Source organism: Chelon labrosus (genome assembly GCF_963514085.1).
Source record: "Chelon labrosus genome assembly, chromosome: 3".
In the NCBI taxonomy this organism is placed as follows: Eukaryota; Metazoa; Chordata; class Actinopteri; order Mugiliformes; family Mugilidae; genus Chelon; species Chelon labrosus.
The window spans coordinates 21,489,881-21,517,812 of NC_140339.1; the positions used below are offsets into that span (position 1 = coordinate 21,489,881).

Below are 27,932 nucleotides of genomic sequence, written 5' to 3' on the forward strand. Positions count from 1 at the left end.
AGTTAGGCCCACGACACCTCGAGAAGGCTTAACAGTGACTTCCAGCGTCCTGGAGTCACCCCCCTCCACACCGCCACTGCACATGTCTAAAAAGTAGGCTTTGACTAAGTTTTTTATACTACCTGGAACTCTAAAGAAGTCAAATGCTTCCCATAACAAACTATGTGGCACTGACCCAAAAGCATTAGTCAGGTCTAAGAATACAACATGCAGGTCTCTCTTCTCTTGCTTTGCTAACTGAATTTGGTGCCAAATCATACTGGTGTGCTCTAAGCATCCAGAGATGCCGGGGATCCCAGCCTTTTGCACCGACGTATCAACTAGTCTGTTTTTCACCAAGTAACTGGACAACCTCTGTGCCACAACACTGAAGAAAATCTTCCCCTCAACATTGAGTAGACTAATTGGTCTAAACTGGCTTATTTCCAATGAGTCCCTCTCTTTGGGAATAAAAATCCCCCCTGCCCTGCGCCATGCCTTGGGAATAACCTGTTTCTTCCATACTACTTTCATCAATTTCCACAGGAACCTCAGCACATCTGGTGCACTCTCATACAGCCGGTAGGGGACCCCATTAGGTCCCGGGGCTGACGAGGCTCTTGCACGTCTTACCACGTCTTGAACCTCTTTCCACCTTAGTGGGCTGTCATCACACTGGCTAACTATTTCACCAATAGGTGGAATATCAGAGGGTAATGCCAACTTTCTAAACCTGTCCGTATCTTTATGCACCTCCTCCAAGTACTCCTCAAGCAAACATACTAAAGTCCAGTTATCTTAGTTTCGGCGTTTTTGGATATCATACTACAGCACTGCACCACTGCAGCCATGGAAGATCTGGAATGTGATAAATATGATACCCAATTTACATGCACATTGAACCAAAGAGCAGCTTTTACCTAAGAATAATAATAATAATATTTTTACTGAAGTTCTCCTTTGCATTCACCCCATCTATCCATTCACAGAGTAGTGTGTATGCTCAGAGCTGTGGGCTGCCACATTACTGTTTCTTCCCTGGAATCAACAACACTATGTCCCTAATATTGTACTAAATGCTGCAGTATGGTTCATTAACTAGAGCGTTCTAAGATTAGTTTTCAATGTAACATAACACTCAACACTGACTATTTTTAGTTGCAGGCAATTCAGATGGCAGCACTGAGAACTGAGACAAGACAAACCAGTGGACCAGGATTGAGGCGTGAGTTTGGATGAAACAGACACAGAAATGACATAGAACAACTAATAATCAGATTGCTGTCTGCTTTTCTCAGGTGTCAAAAAATATGTCCCAAATATTGATAACTGATATGATCATTTCCTTTTCTCTGATTCCAGCTCATATTTCAGATGTATTTGCTTTTTGTGTGTTTCAGTGCATCAAATTACTGCAATAAAAATAATACTTTTATCACCACTATTATTACCCGTGTCCATTAAAGGGATCAGATACACTTTGGCTTGGGACATTCAGATGACACCTGTTGCGTATGGAAAATGTGTTGACATGTCATCCTGTCCAAAAGCATAGTAGCAACCCCCCCACCAGCTGCTTCACAGCTGACCAGGTGAGGAAATGGCTGTATAACTCCTCCCGCTGAGCGTTGGTCACTCTTAACACTCTTTAACACTTCAGACTCTGTTATTATTTATTTGTAACCATTTTACCTCTGTGAATACTTGTGAATACTTTTTTTATTCTATTTGTATTTGACTCTGTGACCTTGCAACTGTTACATTATGGGAGCAACAGCAATAAAACAATTTCACTGAAGGATTAATTCTGATTGTTATTCTCTGTGTGTTTCAGCACCAGAAAGTGTTTAATGTATTCCTCACGCTGCCTGAACCTCTACGATGCATGTATGATGAAGCTAATGCCAACGTTCACTGCATATTGACACAGTTTGACTCATTCATTCTCTCGTTTCTCCGTAGAGTTTTAATGATGTATTTGTTACAGGCCCTGGATGTTTTCCTGACTCACCATCATTTTCTAACAAAGGTCAAAGCCACACTTAGAGAATTAAAGTAAGAAAAGGGACTGAGTCAAAGGCAGAGAGGTAATTGGTCTTCAGTAGACTCATTTGAGACAAACATTCAGCAAGGCACCTGAATACCTGACCTTTCGATCTTTTTCTGCATGTTAATGATAAGCTTTTTAATGTGCGCATGTGTAGCTCATTAGGCACTATTTTATTTCAGTGTGTCAAAGTCTGGGTTTTCACAGGTAGAGCACCCCGGGACACTAATCACATTCAACCTTCAAGGATAAGAACTTTGCATTTTCTCTTTATGTTTCCATGTTAACAAGATGTAACACCAACAACTAAAACACGTACGGATACATTTGAAGCACAAGTTACACCACGGTGCAAGAAGGTAAAACGAGAAAGTGGACTTTGCAGTCAAGTTGTCTGTATTGATTTGTCAAGTTTGAAATTATCAAGACCAGAAATGGATAACTTTCACAAGCCCTACAGAACTTAGAAACATTCCGTCTTTACCCTCGAGACAGTAGGTTAACAACTATACAGACCTCAAATCAAGAATGATAGGATGCTGAAAACACTTTGCAAAGATTATTTCCAAATCAACCATGCGAGATATATCAGGGACTAACAAATAAGTCAGACAGAAGGACAGATGCATTATTGATACAGGCAGTGATGAAAGATGACTGCAAGGCCTTGGTGCCCTTCAAAGCAGAAATTGCACTGTAAATATCTGGTAACCCACTTTGGTGTACACTGATCAGGCATAACATTACACTATATTACCAAAAGTATTCGCTCACCTGCCTTTACTCATTCTATGAACTGAAGTGCCATCCCATTCCTAACTCATAGAATTCAATATGATGTCGGTCCACCTTTTGCAGCTATTACAGCTTCAACTCTTCTGGGAAGACTGTCCACAAGGTTGAGGAGAGTGTTTATAGGAATTTTTGACCATTCTTCCAAAAGCGCATTGGTGAGGTCACACACTGATGTTGGTCGAGAAGGCCTGGCTCTCAGTCTCCGCTCTAATTCATCCCAAAGGTGTTCTATCGGGTTCAGGTCAGGACTCTGTGCAGGCCAGTCAAGTTCATCCACACCAGACTCTGTCATCCACGTCTTTATGGACCTTGCTTTGTGCACTGGTGCACAGTCATGTTGGAAGAGGAAGGGGCCCGCTCCAAACTGTTCCCACAAGGTTGGGAGCATGGAATTGTCCAAAATGTTTTGGTATCCTGAAGCATTCAATGTTCCTTTCACTGGAACTAAGGGGCCAAGCCCAGCTCCTGAAAAACAACCCCATACCATAATTCCTCCTCCACCAAATTTCACAGTTGGCACAATGCAATCTGAAATGTACCGTTCTCCTGGCAACCTCCAAACCCAGACTCGTCCATCAGATTGCCAGATGGAAAAGCGTGATTCATCACTCCAGAGAACGCGTCTCCACTGCTCTAGAGGCCAGTGGCGGCGTGCTTTACACCATTGCATCCGACGCCTTGCATTGCACTTGGTGATGTGTGGCTTGGCTGCAGCTGCTCGGCCATGGAAACCCATTCCATGAAGCTCTCTGCGTACTGTACTTGGGCTAATCTGAAGGTCACATGAAGTTTGTAGCTCTGTAGCAATTGACTGTGCAGAAAGTCGGCGACCTCTTTGCACTATGCGCTTCAGCATCCGCTGACCCCTCTCCGTCACTTTACGTGGCCTACCACTTCGTGGCTGAGTTGCTGTTTTTCCCAAACGCTTCCATTTTGTTATAATAGAGCTGACAGTTGACTGTGGAATATTTAGGAGCGAGGAAATTTCACGACTGGATTTGTTGCACAAGTGGCATCCTATGACAGTTCCACGCTGGAATTCACTGAGCTCCTGAGAGCGGCCCATTCTTTCACAAATGTCTTGTTTCACAGTCTGCATGCCTGAGTGCTTGAATTTATACACCTGGGGCCAGGCCAAGTGATTAGAACACCTGATTCTGATCATTTGAATGGGTGAGCGAATACTTTTGGTAATATAGTGTATGACCACCTTCCTAATATTGTCTAGGTCTCCCTTGTTGCCTCCAAAACAGTTGTGACTCATCAGAGAATGAACATGGGCCTTCTGAGGGTGTCCTGTGGTGTCTGTTAACAGAATGTTGTTAGTGGGGGCCTTTGGGTCCTATGGGTTGAGGGGAGGGTCCTCTGTGGATCATCCCACAGATACTTGATCAGTTTAGGATCTAGTGAGTTTGGAGGCCAGGTCAACACCTTGTGCTGTTTTTCATGTTTTTTTGAGTTGTTCCTAAACTGTTTTTGTGTGTGTGCCTGTGTCAGGCTGCATCCTGCTGGGGATGGCTGCTGCCTTCAAGGAGTGTCATTGCTATGGGGTGGGGGTGCCTGGTCTGGTCTAGGTGGGTGCTACATGTTCAGTAACATCCACATGAATGCCAGGTCCAAAAGTTTCCCAGTAGAACAATGAATTGTCACAGGATGGTCATTGTTATTCACCTCTCCTGTCAGTGGTAATAATGTTAAGCCTGATCGGTGCATATCTGCCTCATAATCAGGGGAAAGTATAACCGTTTGTAGCTTTAAACATGAAACAGAAAGAAAAGCAGAAAAAATAATCAAAGACACCCAGTGTTAAAAAGACAGAAGAAGAGGAGCGTTAGGCTTTTCTTTCCACTGATTACTCCTTTTTTATTTTATCATCTTTTATGCAGACTTCTACTCTTTCTCTTCTGTTATTTCCTTGACCAACTGAGCAGGAGAATAAAACAAAACTGTTCTGTTGTTGGTTATACATTATTTTCACCTATCCACTTATTCCAGCTGAAATGATAACTCTTGCTTCTTGCCCGATGACAGCTGGGATAAGCTCCAGCCCCCCCCCCCGCGATCCTTCACAGGACAAGCGGTTACAGAAGATGAATGAATGAATGATAACTGTTGTTGGTTTGAATAGCTTTGGGTCAGAGACTACTGGTGAAGCAAAGCAAGAAAATCAGAAAATATTTATTTATTACATTTCTTTCCCCACCTAATAGTCTGTCATTACCTGTCAGTCAAATAATACCTTGCAAGACTTTCATGTTTGCTGAGGGTCCTTATATTAAGGGCAGCATACTAAGAAGTAAGATGCATTATTGACAAGCATGTGTGTTGAGAGGTTTTCTAAAAAACACATGCAATGAATTCACCCTTAAACACAGCTTAGATGAAAGTCTGATGAACGGATAAAAGATGTAACATCACAACTTTACAGTTTCACAGTGATGTTCACCTCAGTTATCAGTGTTTTAAAAGAGAGACAATATATTTGATGTGCGTGCTCTTGGTCATAAGCAAAACCACCAAAGCCCCGAATTACTGGTATTGTATTATTTGTATCTTTGTATTTGCATCACTGATTGCCTGTTGCTCACCCACTGTACTAACCTTCATCCCAACACCTTTCCACAGCTACGAAGATGGAAAACGCAGTGACAGAGGTGCAGGGATCCCAAAGCCCAGGTATTGCACCATGACCACTCACATCTTGCGTACTAGAGAGTTTTCTCAAACAGCACAATCATTTTAAGACGCACCACAAAATTAAAATGGCAGTTGAAGATCTGTGACATTTCCAGCTGAAAGAAGAAAAACGCGTGAGCCAAAGATTTCCACACATCAGCCCGATCAAATAATTATCACCACCTGTCAAGTTCCAAATATGTTCATTCACACGTTGAGCCTGCTAGGAGGTGTTGTCTTGTGCTGTCAGCTTACACTGAAGATTTAAACATATAGCTGTCACATTTAAATCTTCCAAATGTTGCAGATGGAGATTTTGAGCCTCTTCTCAGGAAACTGAGTTCAGCTACTGTTCTCTTTGTCACACGTGACTCCTCTGTGAAGCACTGTGTGTGCAAGCCAGTAAGGAAATGAAGTGTTGCTTTTCTGTCTCCAGCTCATATGACATTATGTCATATTAATGAATGACCTCATGGCCACATGTGGTGCTTTTGTTGGCTGCCCTTTCTAATCATTATTGTAGAGCTTCCTGGTCAACTCTGTATCTTGTTCTAATTATGTAACACCATGCAGACAAAATGCTATTAAGGATACATTAGTAATCATTCTGTATTTTTTTTAGCTCATAGAGTTATTGTCACAGTTAGTGTGAACTGAAATGAACATACTTCATTTTGGCCACCAAGCAGATCTAACAAAACCAGTGAAAGGTGACAGCTATTGAACAATAATACCTGGGCTTAAACTTAAAGTGGCTTCTCTGGGGTCATAAGCCCCCTGCGTTTCTTCTTGACCGCCATTATCTTCGACAATTTATGAGCTGCTGCTGTGCACCATGGTCTTTATGAACTTTGCCATGCGTTGGACCCCATTATCATTGTACTGTCTTGAGACGAAAATACGATCCAATTTCTGAAACTGCTGAAAGAGAACAACTCGGTGACAACATTTTAATGGGATTCTACACCGTGCTATCCATACATCCAAGTCCACCAGCAGCTCCTCCTCCTCCAGCATAAAGCAAAAGGGATTTTAACCTTTGAAGTAACTGCAGCCAAAAGATGTAATCAGCCTGTCTTTTGATAAAACCAAGCTGGCAGCAATTTAAAATTACTGCCAGCTTGAAATGCCAAGCTACAGTGAAGCCATGATTTTGCAGTGAAGGAAATTATCACTCTCAGAAATTCAGCAAATGACACCGCAACCTGAAAGCACACGGCCAGACTTGAGTTAACAGGAATAGATTACAAACTACCAAAGAAATTGACCTGAATCTGTGACGTCAGCGCTCATTCCACTTTTTTTGATTGTCATAAAAAAAAGAGCAGAGGGAGAGACTGTCACAGCATTTCAGAGAAACCATTTGCACAGACTGTTAGCTATCACCTCACAGATAGCAATTTCACCATCGCAGTAATAGGAACATATTAATGTGTCCTACGAATATGACTCTTGTCTGATGCAACATGTAAATCTGAGACCACAGAGTCATACAGATGATTGGATTTTGGACTTTACAAAACAAGCAAACACAACCAAAGACACTAGCGAGTGTGCAGCAGGTGTTGTCTGAAATGTGTGTATTAAATGTGCTTGTGTATTTTTCATTTCAAAATATAAAATTTAAATTTAATGTAATCTATTCATTTTTTTAATGCTTTGATTTCCATCCTAAAACTGAAATCTAACAACAAAGGTCATTTGTCTCCCTACTCTAAAACCAGATGGGTCCAGTTACAAGGATAGAGAATGGTGCAAATCAGAAAAAAAAATCAAATAAACACGCCTGTTTCCTGTTTCGGAAAGAAAAATACCAAAGAACAGTCACACTGATTACCCTTCTGTTCTAAATATAATTTTTTATATGTCATCCAGATCATGGTTGTCTCAGAGGACCTTGTAGTTGTTGTTGTTGTTGCTACTTTTCCCACTCAATCTGTTCCTGTTGTTAGCTTATTGAGTGTTGTCACTGGTGGTAAATGCCAGCAGACTACCAGACTAATAAATGAGTCTCACATGTTGCCATGGTTTGTTCATTTGCGTGATACATTCAAAGGAGTGTGCCCGCGCTAAAGAATAATTATCTAATTTCTCTACAGTCGCGGTGAGAGGAGCGTGCAAATGTTAACTACACATTCATGGCAATAGTCCATTAATTGTGTTTCTGATGTGGTACATAGACATGGGTACACTGGAGGAGATCAGAGGTTTAAAAAGCAGTATAATGGGATAGTAACGATTTACTCTAAATGTGGGAATAAACACGGCTTTAAAGGTGCACCTCTCCATCTGCTGTGTTCGTTAGGTGACTTAGTTACACTGTGTTGGGCTAAATGTCAGCATCAGACTAGACTACCACACCGTGCCACACATTACTGTCAGTGTGACAGTGTCGCTACAAAATGAGAAAAAAGAGTAGAAGTTGTCTTTATAATCAAAATTAAATCGTATCAATGAATTTGCTCGTGAAATGTTCCATGATTTCTAATTTCTTATGAGAAAAATATTTCAGTTTGAGCACATAGCTCTAGCTTTCAGTGGACTGAACAAGTACATCACCTTGCCTAATTTTCCTGTCAGTTAAATTTATTAGAAAACAAGACAATTTAATGTCTTCATTACGAGGCACAAAAAAAAAAAAAAAAGCTGATAGCAAACAACCCCAGAGCACCATTATATTTCTGAGCCATGTGCTTTTGGCCCATTTCACAGAGTATATCGATAAATATAACAATTTTAACATGTCAAACATGGTGCAGCATGCTTCACTGCCAGCTCACTGACTCTGATCTGAACCGACTTTGTTTTTAATTGAACAATTTAGGAATGTCGGGACCATTAACTTCTTGTAGACGGTCCATTACCAGAGGGTGAGTGGATGGGAGGAGACTGGGCACTGTGTGTGTGTGTGTGTGTGTGTGTGTGTGTGTGTGTGTGTGTGTGTGTGTGTGTGTGTGTGTTTGCCATCTTGGTGAGTGCTTGTTTCTGTGTATTGAGTTTGACAGATAAGATTAATGACACTGCAAGAGCTGCACCAATGTGCCACTGGTAAGACCAACGCACACGCAGACACTCTGTATATACTGTCAATGTGACCCTCATTCTGGGGTCAGCAGCAAAATGTATTTTCATTGTTATCTAAAATAAGGCCCACCTTTAGAAAATAATCTATAGCAGTACTCTAGCACTCTCTGTACTTTATATTTAGAATATGATCACGGGAAAATTAAGAAATTCTATTGGTCTACACTCTCTATAAATCGTCCTTTGACAAAAACAGTAAAACCACCTCACAGTAAAGTGGAGTTGCTGATGTAACACCACTCCAGTTGTTTAGCTTTTCGGAACAAGAGCGTAACAGAACAAGCAGATGTTAGATGGAAGTTAGTCACACAGCGGTAGATCAGCAGCTCCTATGTTCTGTGAGGTAAAATTACTGTTTTTACTTAGAAGAGAGTGATACAACAACAGCTGCTGAGACCGTCCTCGCAGTTTACTGCTTGGTGTGCCAGTACTGCAGACTGTCGACTATAGATAAGTTCCCAACACCGTTTTGTATATTCCTCCACAGTAAGAAGTGATTTATATTTCCAGTTTGTAGGATTCAACCTGTTGATAATAATCAAACTAAACCTGGAAAACATCCTCTCATTCACTCGATTCAGACTTGGCAGATAACAGTGAGTTACTGGTTTACAATCTGGAGTCTGTACAAAAATGCCATGGAAGACTTGCTGCCGAAAGTCACAGTCACAAACCATTAAATTCAGCATAAAGCAGAATAAAGTAATGACAGGGCCTCTACAGTGTCCCAAACATCACCGAGTAAGTCTGGGATAACACAAAGAAAGAGACGGCATAAATCCACAGAGGAACTTTAAACAGGCTGTAAAACTATGAAGTACTTGTGAAAAATAAATCTGATATATATGGTGCAGACTGTCTGCTGGTGTAACCATGTCATGGTCGGTCATATAAGGCTTTCTGCCTGACAGAAAACACATTACTCTCCTAGTCTCCTTGTACAACTGTCTACTTGCATGTCCCAGTGAGAACAGATAAAAACAAGAAGTAAAGTCAAAGAAAAGAGACAGACTGAGAGGGAGATTATTGACGGTCACACAGATCAGCTCAAAGCCAAGTGAGTGACGATCCATACAATAGCGGAGGCAAACAAAAACAGAAAGCAGCTCTAATCGCAAATCTGCGACTGCAAATCTACTCCCCTGCTCGCACAAACATGCTTTATCCTCATACACAAGAGGCAGCACTGATGTTGCGAAATAGGCAAAAGATAAACAAGATTGTTTTTGTATTGAACTCTGATGAAGCTCAGTATGAATTCAAATGCCACACCGAGAAGCTTAATGGATAATCTTAAACTTAGAAAATACACTCTGTAACTGGCTATTGATTAGTTACTCTGTAGGATTTCATTGTAGACTGTTAATCTTAGTACTGAAAGCATTCAAAATGTCTGTTGCAAAGGCGCATGGCAGTCAGTCAGGTGAGACTAAACAAGGCAACGTTTGTGTGACGTACATTTTACTTTTCACCAACAAATAACAGTAGTTTGTAGTTTTCCCTACTGGACTATGATGATGCTTTATCTACAGATATTACACAATACAGAATACTACAATATTAAAATGTGATCATAGCTGATACAAATTAAGGACCAATCTAAACCGAACACCACTTAAGAACAGAATTTTCAGAGTTGTTTTTTTTTGTGCGCTGACAAAAAAAAAACAACTAACTTGTAAAAAGCCTCTGAACTTTCTATCTATTCTAACACATTCCAGCTCTCATGAAGTGAAGGCCATAACCTTAAAGCTAGGTGACTTGTAAATTTGCATCAGGACACATTTGGCTGCTAATGAGGCAGGATGGTCCATGCCTCGCTCTCAAGGACAAACATGCTGAATGCTTTTTGGACTATAAACACATCAAACTTTTCCCTGGGTTCGACTAAATGATCACACCATTCATGTTAGATCTGGTGACAACACTGCTTGCACATGTACAGCACATCGGCCTTTATTCTGGTTTTGCAAAGCAAAAGCACACCGATTGCAATCAGGGGGATGAATAGCAATTCCCAACAATTATAGGGAGGAATAATCTGCACGACTGGGACTATTGATTTGAAGCATGAGATAGGGAATCTCCAAGATATTTTATAAAAAATTTTTTAAGCGTTTTGGTGGTGAAACATAACACTCCCGTTTGGCCGTTCACAATGCTGTCTTCCCTTCGGGTTGCTGAGGAAGGAACGTGATTTTCTGAAAGTAAAATATTAATAGGTTCCAATCAGCAGGAAGTCCTCCAATCAGCAGTGGTGAGAGGAAGACAGACAATAGAAGAGCCAAACACCAAACCACTCTGGACGCTCTACCGTCATCACCAGGGCTCTTTCCACACAAGCTCCTCTGATGTGTAAAGCAGTGGAAGACTAGATTTGTTTAACCAGAGTGCCTGTGCATAAGAAGCCAACTCCTTTCATGGTAATGTGTCTGAAATGAGATTTTATAATAGCAGGATCCTGCTTTTAATCAACCAAATGATCAAATTATTTATTAAGATTTTTTTATTTATTTTTTCCCCCAAGCTTAAATGTTCAAAGTCTCACTTAAACTGATTATTGGACATGCTGATAAAAGACTGATTCATGTTCTCAATGTGAACTATGAGATTTTGCTCTGTTTATTGCAACTGACATTAGACTATAAACTCTATTTTTATTTTTTTACAAGGACGTGTATCTGGATTTAAATATTTACTCTTATTTTGAGGTTTCCCAACATTTCCATGCATTTTTAACAACATTGCTTACTTTGATGGAATATTAAAGACAATTTTGATTAACGGTTGTATACTCTTGTATGACTATCCTCTTGCATGCACCACATTCTTGAACATTTCATCCGATCTTTAGTGACAGTTTGTAACACTGGTGTTCAAATGTCACTGCTACTAGGCCTACTATTAGTGGTCATTTTAACCGTCGGGTTTGTTTCAGTTTTTTATCGAAATACTGATATGGTCACATTTTCACACATTTACATAAAAACTTTAGAAAACATACAGCCACCCCACCCCCAAATAACAGGAAGACATAATGTATGTAGTAATACAATCAGCAGACCACACAACTCACAGCAGTAAATACTTTTATTCTCCACCTTCAAATTGTATTTTGAAAACATAATCCTCTCAGCTGATGCTGTTCAAATATACTAGATTACTTACTTTTAAACCCTGATGATGCAGTTGCCCATGAGGCCACCCACGTCTATATGTGTGCGTCCTGTATGCAGTAAAACTCATGACAAATGATGTATACACAGCACATGGCAACACACATGGGAGGTGAGATGAATGTCCAAGCAACTATAAAACCTAACTTTACATGTATACATCTCTATTAGATAGTCAACATTGGCACATTCAGTTTAGGTATTGTATAGTACAGTAAAAATGAACAACAAATCTATACATTAAATGTCATGAATGTGATCAATACATTTTTAGAGGAGGTTTTTTGGTTTCAATCAAAATTGCTGTAAATCATTAATCAGCCAAATTAATCCCTTAACTCGTCACCAGTAGTTATGTCTGCTATAATGAAACAAATGAATTGTGAAATGAACCTGAGCGGAGTCACAAGTGAATAATAAAACAGGAAAGCCTTTTAAATCATCATGAAACATTTCTCACTGCGGTTTACCCAGAAAGAAGATATCTTATTGTATTGAATCAGATCCTATGTGAGCGCAATCTTACTGTTAAAAGTAGGCAGTGACCCTGGCACACAAATAAAACCCTTAACCTACGAATAGTGTTATACCTTGAACCCACAAATCAATAGATTCACAAGTTACGGTCAAACCACAACCAAGCTGAAACTTTCTTTTCTTTTGTCTTTATTTAAATAAATGAACCCCTTTTTGCAGCTAGCTGGCCACGAGTCAAAAATAATGTGACATGGATGATTTCATACCTTTATTGACCCCAAGTGCAAACCGGCCAACACTGTAAAGCTTGGCTGAATAAAGGCAAGAACTGAAAAGAACCAGCTTCAAATGGTTGTGAATGTGATTTAGCCATGACATATGTTCAGTGTAATATAATGCAGCAATAACCAAGTCATACAAAATGTACAGTGCAGTTACATAAAAAGACACAAGGTGAGAGACTTCAGTAAAGAAAAATAAAGATTTGTTCTTTGGTCTAAGGTTCCAACTTCACATCAAACTAAAGTTTAGTATCACATTATATTTATTTCATTCATTTACATCAGGACAAATGCACATCTGTAAATCTAAACAATAAAATATGCTGTATGATGTTTTAAGATAGTTATGTATACTGAACAGTACATACTGGTCAGGCTATTTAATGCAACACTGTTTCCTGCGATTTTATTATGCTAAATCTGTTTTAAGAGGCAGGTTTATCTTCAGTAGCAACATTTTCTTGAGTACACTCAGGCATATGACAATTGCAAGGAGGTGGAAAGGCCATTCAGCAAACCAGAGCCCTCCATCTATGTCAAGGACTTTGACATAGATGGAGGTTTGAATCCAGAGTCCTGCATGTGCTTTGCAATAGCTTATTTTTATTTATTAACAATTTGTAGCAGATTTGTTCTTTTGAAACATTTCTTCATGTTCTCATGGAACTTTGTGTCTCACTCACTGATTTGCATTTATTAGCAATATATTATTATAATTTCTAGGAGACAGTCTTGCTATGCTTAACAATAACCCTGAGATATCCTCTTGATATGTCAGTGCCATGCTTTATGAAACTTGCACTTTCTTTTCTCTGCTTTCTCACAACAAGATCATCCGATCAAAAGTTCAGTTGGTTTATGCTGCAGGTGAAGGTCAAAGCTAAGGCTTTGCTGAATAAATTGTCTGTAACATATCCTTGTCAGATTCATTTAAAAATAAGTAATTGTTAGTCTCAAACCACAGGATATATTCAGTTCTACGGATGAAAGAAATATATAAAGCCTACAATATTTGCATTTCAGGGTTTTAACACAACCTCATCAGTGGTTGCTCAAAGAAGTCAAGTAATTGTTTAATTGGTAGAAAAATACAAACACAAGCCAGAAAGTGAGTCAAAGCTGTGTTTGTGGTTGCGTGATGCAACTGAGCAGACAATATTCATGTCACAGCATGACAGCAGAAGAGCAAGTGGTTGTACTGGTTGCTGTGTTTATCCCTGAGACTGTCTGAGGCACATTGCAGCTAAAAGCACCTTTCTAAATGAGCACTTCTTTCCCACTCATCCATTAGAAGGCTGCGTTTCAACGGAGTAATTAATAATTGATAGAGGAGTGGACCCTGAAAAACACTTTAATGTCCAACCCTAAATAATCTGGTATCTGAAAACGGTGAACACACTGAAGTGTTGGCTCGGGTCCATTATATGGTGCTTGTTGTTTTCAGTCTCCATCAGTCAGTCTCTGGCATACACTTAAACCATTTGGCCACACGGCCCTGCTTCCTGGTTCCTCTCTGCAGTAGACTGTCCGTGTAGTGTCTGCACTCACTGATGGCATCTTCAACACGAGTGATATACAGCCAGCTGACTATCACACCAAAGAACTAGACGGAGGAGGAGAGAGAGAGAGAGAGAGAGAGAGAGATGGAAGTTAAGTAGAAAGAAGGGATAGGAAAGGCAGGTCGCCATGGGTGCTTCTCATTTGTTACTTGTCTCACTTGTGTTTTACCCTTGCCCCTTAATTAGTCCCTGCAATGTAGGCCATGAGGAAGAGATTAATTGAGAAATGTGATGTCAGTGGAACTGGGGAAATGTGTTTAAAGAGAAATTAGACCCTTTCCTCTGAATCGGCATCTGAAGTGACATCAGTTTTTGATGGCGACAGTGCAGCGTGATCAGTCTGCAGCTCTGTATGTTTTGAAGCTGCACAGATGCTCAGATAACATGATGTCATTAAATTACTACCACAGGGGAATAGATGTCCTCCAAAAACTGTAGAATATCTCTGCAGCTGTCACTTTAAATAAGCACTGGCATAGATATTAAAAACTGGTATTTCATACAGTTTGTGAAGACGCTGCAGAGACACTGAAAACTAAAATACCTTTTGAGAAATGAGAAATAAATTTATTTCATGTGAAAATACACTTACTTCTGACCCACAGTGTCAAATTATCAGCCTCATAGAAACTCATATTTATTGATATTTCTGAAAGGCAACAGACTCTCTTTCCTGCCAAAGGGACAGGGTTATAATGGGAAAATAATGAATGACAAATTTGTTTTATGCTTCCTTTATTTCTTCATTCTGCACTCACACCTGATTCATTAATTTAACCAAATGGTGAATCAGAGCAAAAACACCATGTAAGGTGAACATAATTTTGTCCTTGGACAAAGCTCTAGTGATGCAGCATCCAATAAAAATTTCTAATATGTTTGATAAAAGACCACTGTGTGGGATGGTCTTGTGTAATTACGTTCATGTCTCCACACATCTTGCCCAGAACTGAACCGAAATGAGAGAATTGAGGCATCCTTCATGGCGTAGAATAAGATCGATTATTTGGGCCACCCCGAGGAACCAGGAGACATAAAATAAGGTAAATTAGAAGCTTCTACACTCATTTCAAGACTTACTCACAGCTCAAGTCCAAAAAAGCATGGCCTGCATTTATGCGCACAAAGTGGTCAGCGTGTCTGAATTTTTAATATATGATTTAAAAAGAGATGAAAGTGGTAATCTCCATGTCTTCTGTCTTCTTAAATTAAACTTAATCTGAACTTAAGTTCAGATGTACCATTACTTCTTTCAATAGGCTGACGTTTCTTTGTTGCCTATAAAAGCAACCCACAATGAAGTGTACAGCCCTTTGCGAAAATTGCACCGCTTATTTGATTGCTACTGCGGCGTCTGAGTGGTGAAGCAATTTACTTTTTCTCCCATTTAGTCCCCTGAGTTACCTTACAGGTTGATAAATATACATGTTTTATTCCACTGTGCTCTGATATTCACAGACATGTTGAATCTGAATGTGCACTGAATTACAGTACTAAAATACTGTAGCAGCTACACGTTTCCCTGTGAAAGTCACAGGTATATATAACGCAACATCACTCAAACACACGTGAGAATCAGAAACAGACCTTTATCTTACTGAGGTAAGACAAAGAATACTATAGTAAAACGTCTGTTAAATTCTGCTCACAAAAGGCTCTACGGAACAGCCGCTTTAAACAACAATGTGCTTGTAGGTCTGTGGCAACAGCCATATCAGTCCGCCTTGCATTTGTCAGAACAGAATTTTTTTCACGCACCTCCCCGGAGGCTTGTTTATCGTTCAAGCATAAGGGGTGCGCCCCACTACTGGTTTGCACTAAGCTATGTGTTTTATTTGTGTGTATTTTTGAGTGTGTTTGTGTGTACCTGAGGCACCAGGATCCCTAACAGCAGTCCACCCATTATCTTATAGTTGTCCTGTATCCAGATGATAAATGCATTTGTGCAGCCTCTGACGTAGATGATGTCAGCCACAGTCAAACCCTGTCAGACAGAATATGATAGTTAGATTTAAAACTACAGCACCCTCTCCCCTCTTACAAAAATATAGACACACGCTCAGCTGATTTTTATTTTGCATGAATACATTAACATGAGATTATTTGAGACGGTGGGCATTTATCAATACTGAGTATGAATGTTTTGGACTTGCGCCCTTGATAGTTCAGTTGACAAGTTTGATTCTAAAGCAGAGACTCTGGTGGACGGGATGATGGAGGATGGAGGATGGAGGAGGGTCATTTGGTATTTGGAACAACAGTGTTCTTGATGATGCCTGCGAAAGTCAACAAATGATACCGCCAGATGCATCCTCGATAAGACGGGCAGAGAAAGAACACATCCGGACATTTAGACAGTACTTGGTCAGATGAGTACTTTGAATTGGAACAGTACTTGGGCAGCGACTAATAACAATAAGTACACAAGTACAGACAAGAAGGCATTTTGAGAAATGCCCATTTTCAGTATTCTAGGGATTTGTGGCCATATTGGTGCGAGGTACACAACTGCACATGGCAGTTACAGACAAACAGTCACTGCTGAGAAACATCTGGCCCTCAGTGAGACAACACTACATGAAAGCACAAATGGGTTTCAAAATAATTGTGTGTAATTGCTACTTTCCCAATAAATTACCCTGCTCTGGAGGTCAAAACAGACATGAACCACTATGGATAATTTTCATGGATAATAAAGATGAAGAGCTCAACTGTAAAGCTTAAACAGGCATCTGTCTTTTCTGAGTTTATTCATAGATATATGTCTTACCAGTTCCTTCAGCACATTGCACCCACACATGGTGTTGGCCACTTCATTAGGCTGGAGGGAAGAGAAGCAGAGAGACAAAGTTAAGACTTAGACATAGCTGGACTTGTACAGCTTTGTGGTTGTCAACCAGTCAAGTGGCAGTTTCCATCTACGCCTGTAAAGACTGCTAACAAATGTAGTGACAACTTTGAAGGAAATTCCTTTAAGGCATTCCTGAGATGATCCATTCACTAGAACAGAATAGATGGACAACGCAAAAACATAATGTCTCTAGCCACTGCTACTTTCGGCGCATAGGGATAACGTTACCTAGCTGGCCTCCTCCAGGCTGCTTGTCTCATCAGTTCATCTACTGCAATTATCCCCTAACTGAGATTCTAAGTTCAGTGTAAAAATGGAACAAAAAACTGTGACCAATGACAAAAGGGACACATCACATGTTGTCATTTAATGGGATCATACTGTAAATAGTCAACTTTCTACACCCAATTAACATCATTATCACAGGTGACACATGACAGTTAAAAAGTGTGGCACAAGGGAGAGTTAGCTAGTTCGTCACACTCCTGGCTGTCGGAATACAAAGTTTTCGTTTGTTGTCTTTCTGCATATAAATCCTGGAAAGTGTAGGTGTATAAATTATAAGGAGCACATGCTGTTTGGAGTGGGAGAAAATTGCCTGTGTGTGGTATGGCAAAGGCTTAATCACCATCATAAGGATGAGGTGATGAATTTTAATTTGTAATTCCACACATTACAGCTATTATCATAATCACACACGCACACACACACACACAGTGATCTGAGAGTCCAGGGCTTCACAGCCCCATTATAAAAAAATACAGGCAGCAATTCTGAAGTGCTTTGTACGTCATGTTTGGTCTAGTTACACGTGCTGGAATCTAATCCTTTCCACACATTTTAATGATCTAAGTAGTACAAAATTACAAGATACTGCGTTGATTAAACATTGCACTCGTATAAAAATATGTGAATGAAAATTGTCAAAAACTCCATTACCCATAGCTTGGTTACCAACAGTTCTGTTGAGGATATGGGTATGTTATGTACCCTTGAGCACGGAGAAGTGTTAGCTATGTTTGGAAATACAGGAGGTCCAACAAACAAACAGTAGCATTATCACACTAACATCAGGTATAGAAGCAGTTAGTGTATTGATAATAGTAAGCAATAGTGATACCTACTTTAGTAATAACGCAGCATGTATACGGGACACCGCAGGCTAGTGGACCAGGTGCAGAACAGTTGTGGTACATGTTGACTTCCCAGTCTTTAAAGTCTTGACCTCCACAGCACTTAAACTGTCAGAGACAAGAAAGATGCTCGAATTAAAAGGAGAAAAAGAGAAGGAAGAGGATATGTAATCCCAATAACAGTCAGAGAAGGGGAAAATGAAATGAGAGTAACAACTTAGTAAAAACATTATTTCTGCTGTGCTGGCATCATGACAGTAACATTTTAGGATGAAATGAGCAAATGAGCCATAACTGACAATAATTTGCATGTAATTAGTTTGAGTGTTTTTTTTGTTTGTTTGTTTGGTTTTTGGTGTGCTTGTTTGTGTGTGTATGTTTCTCTCTATGCCAACAAAATGAGTGCACAGTACAGGTGGTGCACTGGGTGGGAAACACAATATACAATATAAGACACATATACAACCAACCAATAAACTCTTTACGACAAGCAATTTGATTCTCATATGATAATTTGAGTCATTACTGTTGACAGTACAACTGGTAAATAATTAAAACACAGCGCCTGGTAATTAAAAAACAATTCTGGTTAAAGCAACCCATAATTTATTTTGTTCTCTCCCTCCGTCCATGTATAATAGCACAACAAAGTACAACATCAAAAAAGCTTTATGTGTCCTCTCACTCTGACTAGAGAGCTTTAAAATACATAGTTTTTCAAGCACAGTTCCATCTGTTTCTAGTGAGAGGCACATTCAGCTGACATTTAAAGCAGCAGACTGAGGTGTTCCGTCCTGAACCGATAAGACCTTGTTACGACTGACGCCTGTCAACACCTGTTGATGGTTGACAGACAGAAAATCTGTGAGGAAAAAAGCAACAACTGTTGCTTCGATAAGGCATCTAAAGGAAGCTAATCATTTATTGGTTTGGGCTGAGAGCTTTAACAAACATTGACTGAACGCTGCTTCAAACAACTTCATTACTGGTGTTAATTGAGGGTTTGTGAGTCACATGGCTTGCAGACTGTTGGGTACTTCAATTACCATCAGCATACTAACAGGAGAAATTTTCCTTTGGCAAGTTTTCTAGGAACATTTAGTTTTCATAACAGCACAAGCACAATTAACAGATAACGTTAATGGGGGACAGCTGTTAATTCAGCTATGCCTGTATGTGACAACTGATAACATGGAGCAGGAGAGAAGTCTATTAAAAAATATAAATATCACAAATATACCAAATGCCTTTCAATATTTAAATAAAATATTGGCAAGCAACATACAATAGTACCATCCTTCTCCATTCAGTATTTTGTACTCCACTGTATTTGCTCAGCTTGGTACATCCACTCACTTACACAAATACTTTATTCAGTAGGGGGAAAGCGAGGCAGAAAGAGAGGACAAGACAAGAGATAAAGTGGAAATATGAATAAATATAGGCTGCTCTTTCCGAAGTAGTGTCATTATTATACAGAATACGATGCCAGTGTCGAGGTGTGACTCCCTCTTCTCGTTGGTGTGAGCACAGAGTTGTTTTTCCAGCACACTGGGTCAGGACCCATAGACAGGTCAACAGAAGGTGAAGCTATTATGATGTGATCAGTGCATGGAAGTTCAGAAACAATATGACTCAACACTGAGTCAGTTTAGTAGGTGCATGTGTAAAGGCCTTTAATACAACACTCCTGGCAGTAAATCCAGTCTATGTGAAGACTGATGTCATTATGCATCCTCATGACATCAACCTCAAAACAGGGTCTCTTCATCCCCTCAGACTATAGAGAGAGCCTGCTTACGGTGTCTTCCAGACCGATGTCTAGATTACACAACAGTTTCTTTACTCAGGCTCTAGTGAAATACAAAGTAAATCAAGTGACAAATGTCTCATGTGTTAATCAAATATTGTTTCGGTGAGATCATAAAACGATTTCTGCCTCTGCTGCCGTCACAGATGAACCATTACATTGTCCATTTCGTTCTGTGCGTTTCTCTCATCTTCTTTATTGATAGATGGCAAATATTCTTCAGAGATCAATTACCAGGAATACGAAATGAAAGTGCTCAGTCGTGCCTCCCAGAATAAAATAGCTGCAGAAGGAGCAACTTGTTTTGTAGCCAATTGCCCAGCTGACTGATGAGCGGCTGTTCCCTGGCTGACTGTCTGACAGAGTGACTAACTGTGTGGCTAATTGGGCAGCTGAGCTGACTGCTCCAAGCTTTGGCTTTAAGAGAGAAATTACATGACACCCATGTAACAACATTATGATTGTATGTATATAGATGAATGATTGAAACGCATTTTTTTCTTTTTAAGCTCAGTCATGCCTCTTTCCTGTTAAACTAGAGACACTATTATTTATGAATTACCAGTCTTACCACTGAGGACCACATTCACATATTTATATGTATTATTTATATGTTTACTGGTATCTCTCTATTTAATATGCAAGAAGAAACTCTGTTCACTCTCCAGCAGTGGGCAACCGTGGCCTACTGGTTAGCGCTTTGGGCTTGTGACCGGAGGGTTGCCGGTTCGAACCCCCTGACTGGTAGAAAGCGGCTGAAGCATGGCAGCTCACTGCTCCGGGTTAGTGTGTGCTTCACCTCACTGTGTGCTTTGTGTGTTCACTAATTCACGGATGGGACCAGATTCCTTGTATACACAAGTATACTTGGCCGAGAGACCTTAATCTAATCTAATCTACCACTGATGACTGTCAGATGATGATGATTGGAGGGAATCACTCATCAGTCAAAATAGTAACTGAATTAACAACACTTCTGACCCACAACACTATGACTCCATCTAAATAAACTTCAAGGGGTTCAACCGCAGAATAAAGGTCTTCACCAACAGTTAACCTCCTTTTTTCAGCAATCTTTTTTTTGTGCATGAAATCTGACATCTACGTCAAAACAACAGTTCTGCAAACGGTCAATATGTCATAACAAAATAGAGTCAATCATTGTGAGCTGTAACTCACTACTTACTCATGTAATATAATAAATACAACATATGACAAGTCCGCATGAAACGGCTACATATTTTGCCATATTGCCACATATTTATGTGTTTCCAGAAAACAACAGAGCTCCTAAAAAGCCCAGTCTGCTCAAACGGGTCAACTCCAATGACCCGAGCAGGCACCGTCCATTCATGCTCAAGCTGAAAGCCAAAGCAGGCAGCTGGTGAAGGAGAGATGCAGGGGGAGGGAGGGACATGAAAATTTGAGAGAGCCTCAGATTGTGTGAAAGATTATTATACACCTGGAGTGCAGGATAAACATTTTAAAACAATTTAACCCGCTCTACCTATTGTAGCTCAGCAGGTTGTCTACGATCCAAAGGGTTAACCCTGGCTTTATTTAACCCACTGTGTGACAAATAAAGGATTATCATATCGTATAGTACATATAGTAGTTTTGTACATATATATATTTTATTCTAGTTTATTTTTTTATTTATTTATTTTTATTCCAGTACTTCTATGGCACCTAAGAGGGACCTTAGGTCACCTTAATTTCGTTGTACTTGTACAATGACAATAAAGACATTCTATTCTATTCTATTCTATACTATACTTAACCTTGGGAAGCTGGTATGTGAATATGTGTGCACTTGTGTGAATGGGTAGCTGTAACCTTTACCCTAAAACCCTCAAAATGTTGTGGTTCCCAGAAAGTTAACCCCACAACAACAACATGGTCCCACTACATTAGTATTTGTTGGAAAGATGTGTTGGTATTCCCCACAACTTAATGAAAACAAACACATACACACACACACACACAGCAAAGCAGGGGATGGCAGAGAAAATCAAATACTTGTTAACAGTATGTGTCAGTGCAAGCGTAAGTGTGTGTTATTTTTTTCTAGGAAGAAGCCTACCCACAAACAATTATCCATCATTCTGCCAAATGTCACCTCTCTATGTGCTGTCCCACAGCAATTACAGCTAAAGAAGAAGCAAAGCCACAATAACTCAGAACTAAGAAGTGGATGTCACTGCAACATCAGTTGATCGGTTAGAAACTGTGCAGGAAATGGCATGTTCTAGACACAATTACATTTAAGGGGCAGGCTGTTGCAGTTTACGGTACAGAAAGGTAATCTTAGCATCAGACACCACACACTTGTCAATTATTTTCAAAATTCTGACACAAGGTTTGGAAACAGACCGCAAAGTAAGAAGTACCGTAAGTGCTACTGGTGACAAAAGAGCTGCTTGGTGCACACAGGACACCGTTTCTTTCAGTAAAAAACAGCTTTGCACCCCCATTTGTACTGTGGGAAGAAACACATTGCTTTTATTCCTGCAGACTTTACTGTTACAATTCAATTTCCCTCCCTCGGTTTCACTTCTGCGCCTCTTCTGTCCATATCTGTTATGTTTCCCTTGAGAAAAGTTCGGTCTCATCTACTTGCTGCTTTATTCCTCACTCAAATAAGAGTTCAGCACGTGGAAACGCCAACTCAACCTGTGCACTGAAACAACCAATGGTAACGCATTTCATGTTTTTGAAGAAAGTATACTTTTGCCGAAGCCATGGCGTAACTATGTTTGTTTTATAAATATAAAGGTTGTCATTGTAGAGTCAAAATGCCTGACAAGAGAATGCTTCACTGGAGAAGTCCTGTGTAGATAAATATTTGCATGTATATTTTTTTATTACTGAATGACTTTACTATTAATGACACACATTAAATATGAACTTTTCTTACAATGATGCTTTCTTGAAGATAATAGTTACTTATAGCATTAACAAGGCCTTGACAAGACGGAGGGGCAGCAGCAGAGGTCTGACAAAACAATCTATCGGACCACATGGTTGATGGACTTTTCCTGCCAATGTTAAGCCCACCTCGTATCTGATGGATGGACACGCTGTTAAGACCAACCTGATCAATCAGCATTTCTCTGGGTCTCAGGGATGAAGACAAGGGTCATTAACAGACAGGCGGGGTGACGGATTTGTTCTAAAATGCCAATATTGACTTAACACCTTTAAATAACAAAAACACTGTTGGTTTCACCTGCGTGCTTTGTAATTTTTTTCCCCCACAGTTGTAATTCTAGGAGAAGCCATCAAAAAGAAAGCTAAAGAAAAGACCACTTTCATCCAAGCAGCTTCTTCAGTTCAGTTGTGCTCCTGTTTGTTGTTTAACAGATTTAAAGACTCACAACTCCATCATCCTCACCACATTGCTTGACTTTTGTCTTTATTTAAAATGGTTTATAGATATCACTTATTTTAATGGCATTTGCAAGAGCAATACGGGTTGTGAAGAATTACCATTTCATTTTACTTTGCATTGTTTTCCTTTATTGAACTGTGACACGCAGCAAACTGTCTGGAAGTGGGAAATCATCTGGGTTTATTTTTTAGCATCTTGCATGGACATGTGTCTTGTTACCCTGGATAATCCATTAAAAACACAACAAGTTCCAATAAATTTTCTTTCTGCTGAAAAAACAGTCCCAATGATAACTTGTTAGAGAAACCATGACTCCAATTAAAGATTCAATTTCTGAATTCTGTCAGCACTTAGTCCCTTTACATTCACTATTATTTCACAAAAAGGACTGAAAAGTATTTTTTGTGTTTAAGGCAGAGCAGCAATACATAGGTTTTCAACAAATACGTGCCTTATGCAGAGCTGTGTGTGCGCTAATATTACAAAGTGAAGCGCTACTGCTGCTGCAATTGCTATTGTTGCTGTGGTAATGGTACCTTACAATGGCTTAAACCAAGGGTTTGTACTCTCAAAAAGTGATTATTGTGATTCAGAATGGGTCGATGACCTTCAAATACTGAAGCAGAATTTTTTCTCTGCTTGTATTCAGGTCTGAGTGTTCAAAGGTTTTATTAATTTGGATCAATAACTACAATCTATACGGTATTCAATCTGAAGATGGGCAGTATTGTATGCTGTACAAATTGCAAAGGCAATTTTGAGATTTATGACATTGGAGTACTTCAGGAATATTGACTTCACTTAGACATCATCAGATCATCATGTTTGTCCAGATGTGATTCATTTTTGTTACGGTGGTCCTGCTCCGAAAATAACACACCGATTAAATCTATCAAAACTGTGTCTTTGTTCCAAAAGTGAACTTAAAACATCATCAACTCACACATTAGTATTCATATTATACATATTTACTGTATTTTTCCTTTTGTATGTAAGTTGTTCTTTTTTCAGTGTTGCTGAATTTCATTGCATGCTGCTTATTATATTTTCATGCCACAGAAGCAGCTTGTTGCTGTGTGCATTTCAACGTAAAGCTCACTGTGTTTACTACTATTAAAATGTGGAACGCGTATGTAATATTGTTCTAAAGGCCACCAATGCTTCCTGTGATGAATCCAAAATGAACTCATAAATATGTATGATTTCTTTTGTGTCACACAACCACACAGTGCTCACGAGATGAAGTGACTGACTGTCCCAAGATACTGAATGGCTCTGTTGTTTGCAGAGCTGTGAGAACGCAGACTGCTGAGACTGCTCAGTAAATCGTGATTAACAAGTGGTGGAAGTATTTGAGTTGCGTGGTGTTTCTGAGGCCGGGGGTTTCTGGTTTCTGAGATTTACACTTATGGAGGAAATAAATAAAAAAAATTAGCTCAGGTACAACATGACACAGTAATCAATGTTATGACAACTATTATGATTAATTATGTGATGTAAGTGTGTGGGTAAAGGGCCCTCCCTGTGTTCCACAAAGTCAGAAGGAGCCATTGCTGGTGGAATAAATGTCACATCTCCGTCAGAACACTGAGACGCAGTGAATATAAAGGTCAGCTTGAAATGAACTGCATACAAGATATGATATGACCTACTGTTAATATAGATTAGTCCTGCGCTCCATGATGAGATTTTTCTCATTTTCTGTTGCACAGCCGATACAAAACATATTTTTACAGCTGTAACAAAAAAGGTTGACACTGAAAACACAGGATTAAGCATGATTCTAATTAAACTGATTAGATCTAGGCTAAATAGAAACACTTAAGTGTTTAATTCAATCCAATTTATGAAGTTAAATAACTGAGGTTCAGGAACAGGACCACGCCTCAAACACCCAATTACCCGCACCTGCCTATATAGACGCACATAACCTCTTCTCGCCTGTTTGACTCAGTTCTCAAAACCCCTCCACCCCGACCCTCTCTGTTCTCTCTTCTCCTTTACAATCTCTTTGCAGGAACCAGGGGGTCAAGGAGCCGACGCCTCCAGAGATATGCCCCCACCCTGAATCTCTCTCCCTGGGTTCCTACGTCCAATCTTCCAAGGACCATCATCAGTCGCTACTCAATTCTCTTTTCCTTCCCCTCGACCCCTCGACCCTTCCGTTCAATCTCCTATCTTTCCTTTCTCTTTAACCTGGTCAAATAAACTTCTTTGAATATCAAGAGGCGTGGTCTTGTTAGTGAAAATGGAACCATCCTCCACAATGACAATAGAATTGGACTGCCACCTTTCTTATATTGTTTCAACATAAACTGAACATTTTAAAAGTCAGGAAGCCAAGATTTAGTGCAGGGCTGTTACATTAGAACGCATTTGTTTTCACTAATGTACCTAAGGAAGTGGTCAGTGAATGTACATTTAATTTACCATCACTAAGAAGCAGCAAAATCTTAGAAAGGGCATGACTAAAAATTAAACTATCAAACTATTACCAGAATAGTTGCATATTATTTCTGTATTGAACAATTTAAATAACTTTGTTGTTTCAGCTTTGAGCTACATACAATGTTCAGTTGAACGAAGAAAAAAAACAAAATCAATGCACGTGAATATTGCTGCTGGTGGAAACTTCTGGACACCATTCAGTTTGTTTAGGTCATCCAGTATGAAGGTGTTCTCTAGCCCGATCTCGACAAAACACTTTTCTTCTGATGCTATGATTATGTTTTATACATGACAGAGACAAGTCTGATTCAAACACAGGAAAATCGACTGAAACATGACGGTTTAAAAGCAGAAGTAGCTACGGTACATCCAAAACAAAAACAGCTAAACACACACAGGCAGCAGGCAGCACTTTCTGTAAACAGAACAGGCAGCACTTTCTTCAAATGATCTAGATTAGATATGATTTATTATTAATGATATTTCAAATTGAGTTTTCACACTTAACTGCCTGCTGTTTTTCAAGAAAGACTCATCAGATCTGTTTAGATTACAAAGTAAGTGATTCAGCTGAAGATATGTAGAATGTATTTTATCTACGAATCATTCGTCATTACTTGATCTTTAAATTCCTTTTCTCCCTCACTATCTGGATATCCAGCTGTCCAGAGCTTAATGGGAATAAAGGATAAAAATATATCACATTAGGGTGATATACTGTAACCTACTTTTAAAAATACTGCAAACACATGTCACACATGTACATGTTCAATTTATTCCACACATAGTCAGTCTGAGCAGAGACATACAGTGTACATCATTTAAAGTGCCTCAGATTAACCCCAAATAAAGTTCAGCTCTTGTAGGATTTTCCTGACATTAACTTAGTCACATCTTACAGCAAAAGCCAAGGTCCAGAGAGAGCTTCCAATCAGTCAAAAGAAGGGTACCAGATAATTTCTGAGGCATTAGATATACAATGGAACACAGTGAATACGGTCATCATCAAGTGAAGAAAATATGGCACAACAGTGACATTACCAAGAACTGGACATCCCTGCAAAATTAATGAAGAGACCAGAAGAAAACTGGTGAGGGAGACTGCCAAGAGGCCTACAGCAACATTAAAGGAGCTGCAGGAATTTCTGGCAAATACTGGCCGTACATTTACATGTGACAACAATCTCCCATATCCTTCATGTGTCTGGGCTATGGGGTAGGGTGGCAAGATGGAAGCCATATTTTACAAAGAAAAACATCCAAGCCTGGCTACATTTTGCAAAAACACATTTGGAGCCTCTCAAAAGCATGTGGGAAAATGTGTTATGGTCTGATGACACCAAGGTTGATCTTTTTGGCCACGACTCCAAAAGGTATGTTTGGCACAAAAACAACACTGCACATAACAAAAAGAACACCATACCACAATGAAACATGTGGTGGCATCATCATCAGGCTCTGAGGCTGTTTTTCTTTAGCTGGAACTGGGGCCTTAGTCAAGGTGGAGGGAAAGATTAAGAGGAACTTCATCTTTCAGCACGACAACGACCCAAAGCATACATCCAAATCAGCTAAAGAGTGGATTCACAAGAAGATGATTAAAGTTTTGGAATGGCCCAGACGGGCCCCCTACCTGAATCATACTGAAAATCTGTGGGGTGATCTGAAGAGGGCTGTGCACATGAGTTGCCCTCGCAATCTGAGAGATTTGCAGCATTTTTGCAAAGAAGAGTGGACAAACATTGACAAGTCCACATGTGCTGATGGACCCACTGAGATTTTCAGAGGAAAGCCCAAAAATCTGTTCTATTCCAGGGAATTTGAGGTAACCAACAGATTAACACTATGACAAACACAATATGAAAGAAGCTTTACACACTTCTGCCAAATGGCTTTCTACCATGACTGAATCAGCGGTTGCTGTTATCAAGTTAAGATCTTCAAGCAGCACAACAAATAATAAATTGGCGGGCAAAGCGAGATCCTCTTCTTTTGTTTGGATTGTTGATGAAGTGGAAAGTCTTTTCAAAAACAAACAAGATCATTGTGTTAAAGGCCTACCGAAATAAATACGCTAAAGTAATTTTTCTTGATCTACACTGCAGGAGTATAATTTTCAGATTTGTCTCCTGCAATAACTCTCCCAGGTAGAAGAGATGTTTTGCAGCGTCAGAAATAAGGTGCAAACACATCAATGTTGTATTATTATATAGAAAACTTAATAG

The 27,932-nt window shown here is 39.6% G+C and overlaps 1 protein-coding gene across 1 annotated transcript in view; it reads right to left on the reverse strand.

The window, feature by feature from the left end:
* Window positions 1-11,653: 11,653 nt before the first annotated feature.
* tspan15 (tetraspanin 15) overlaps window positions 11,654-27,932 on the reverse strand; it is a 29,676-nt gene continuing 13,397 nt past the window's right edge. The window contains exons 5-8 of the mRNA XM_084541439.1: window positions 18,050-18,166; window positions 16,845-16,895; window positions 15,942-16,058; window positions 11,654-14,118 (exon numbers count right to left, since the gene is read on the reverse strand). Of these exons, the coding sequence (XP_084397565.1) occupies window positions 13,966-14,118; window positions 15,942-16,058; window positions 16,845-16,895; window positions 18,050-18,166 (438 nt within the window). The 3' untranslated portion in view covers window positions 11,654-13,965. The remainder of the gene's footprint in view (window positions 14,119-15,941; window positions 16,059-16,844; window positions 16,896-18,049; window positions 18,167-27,932) is intronic.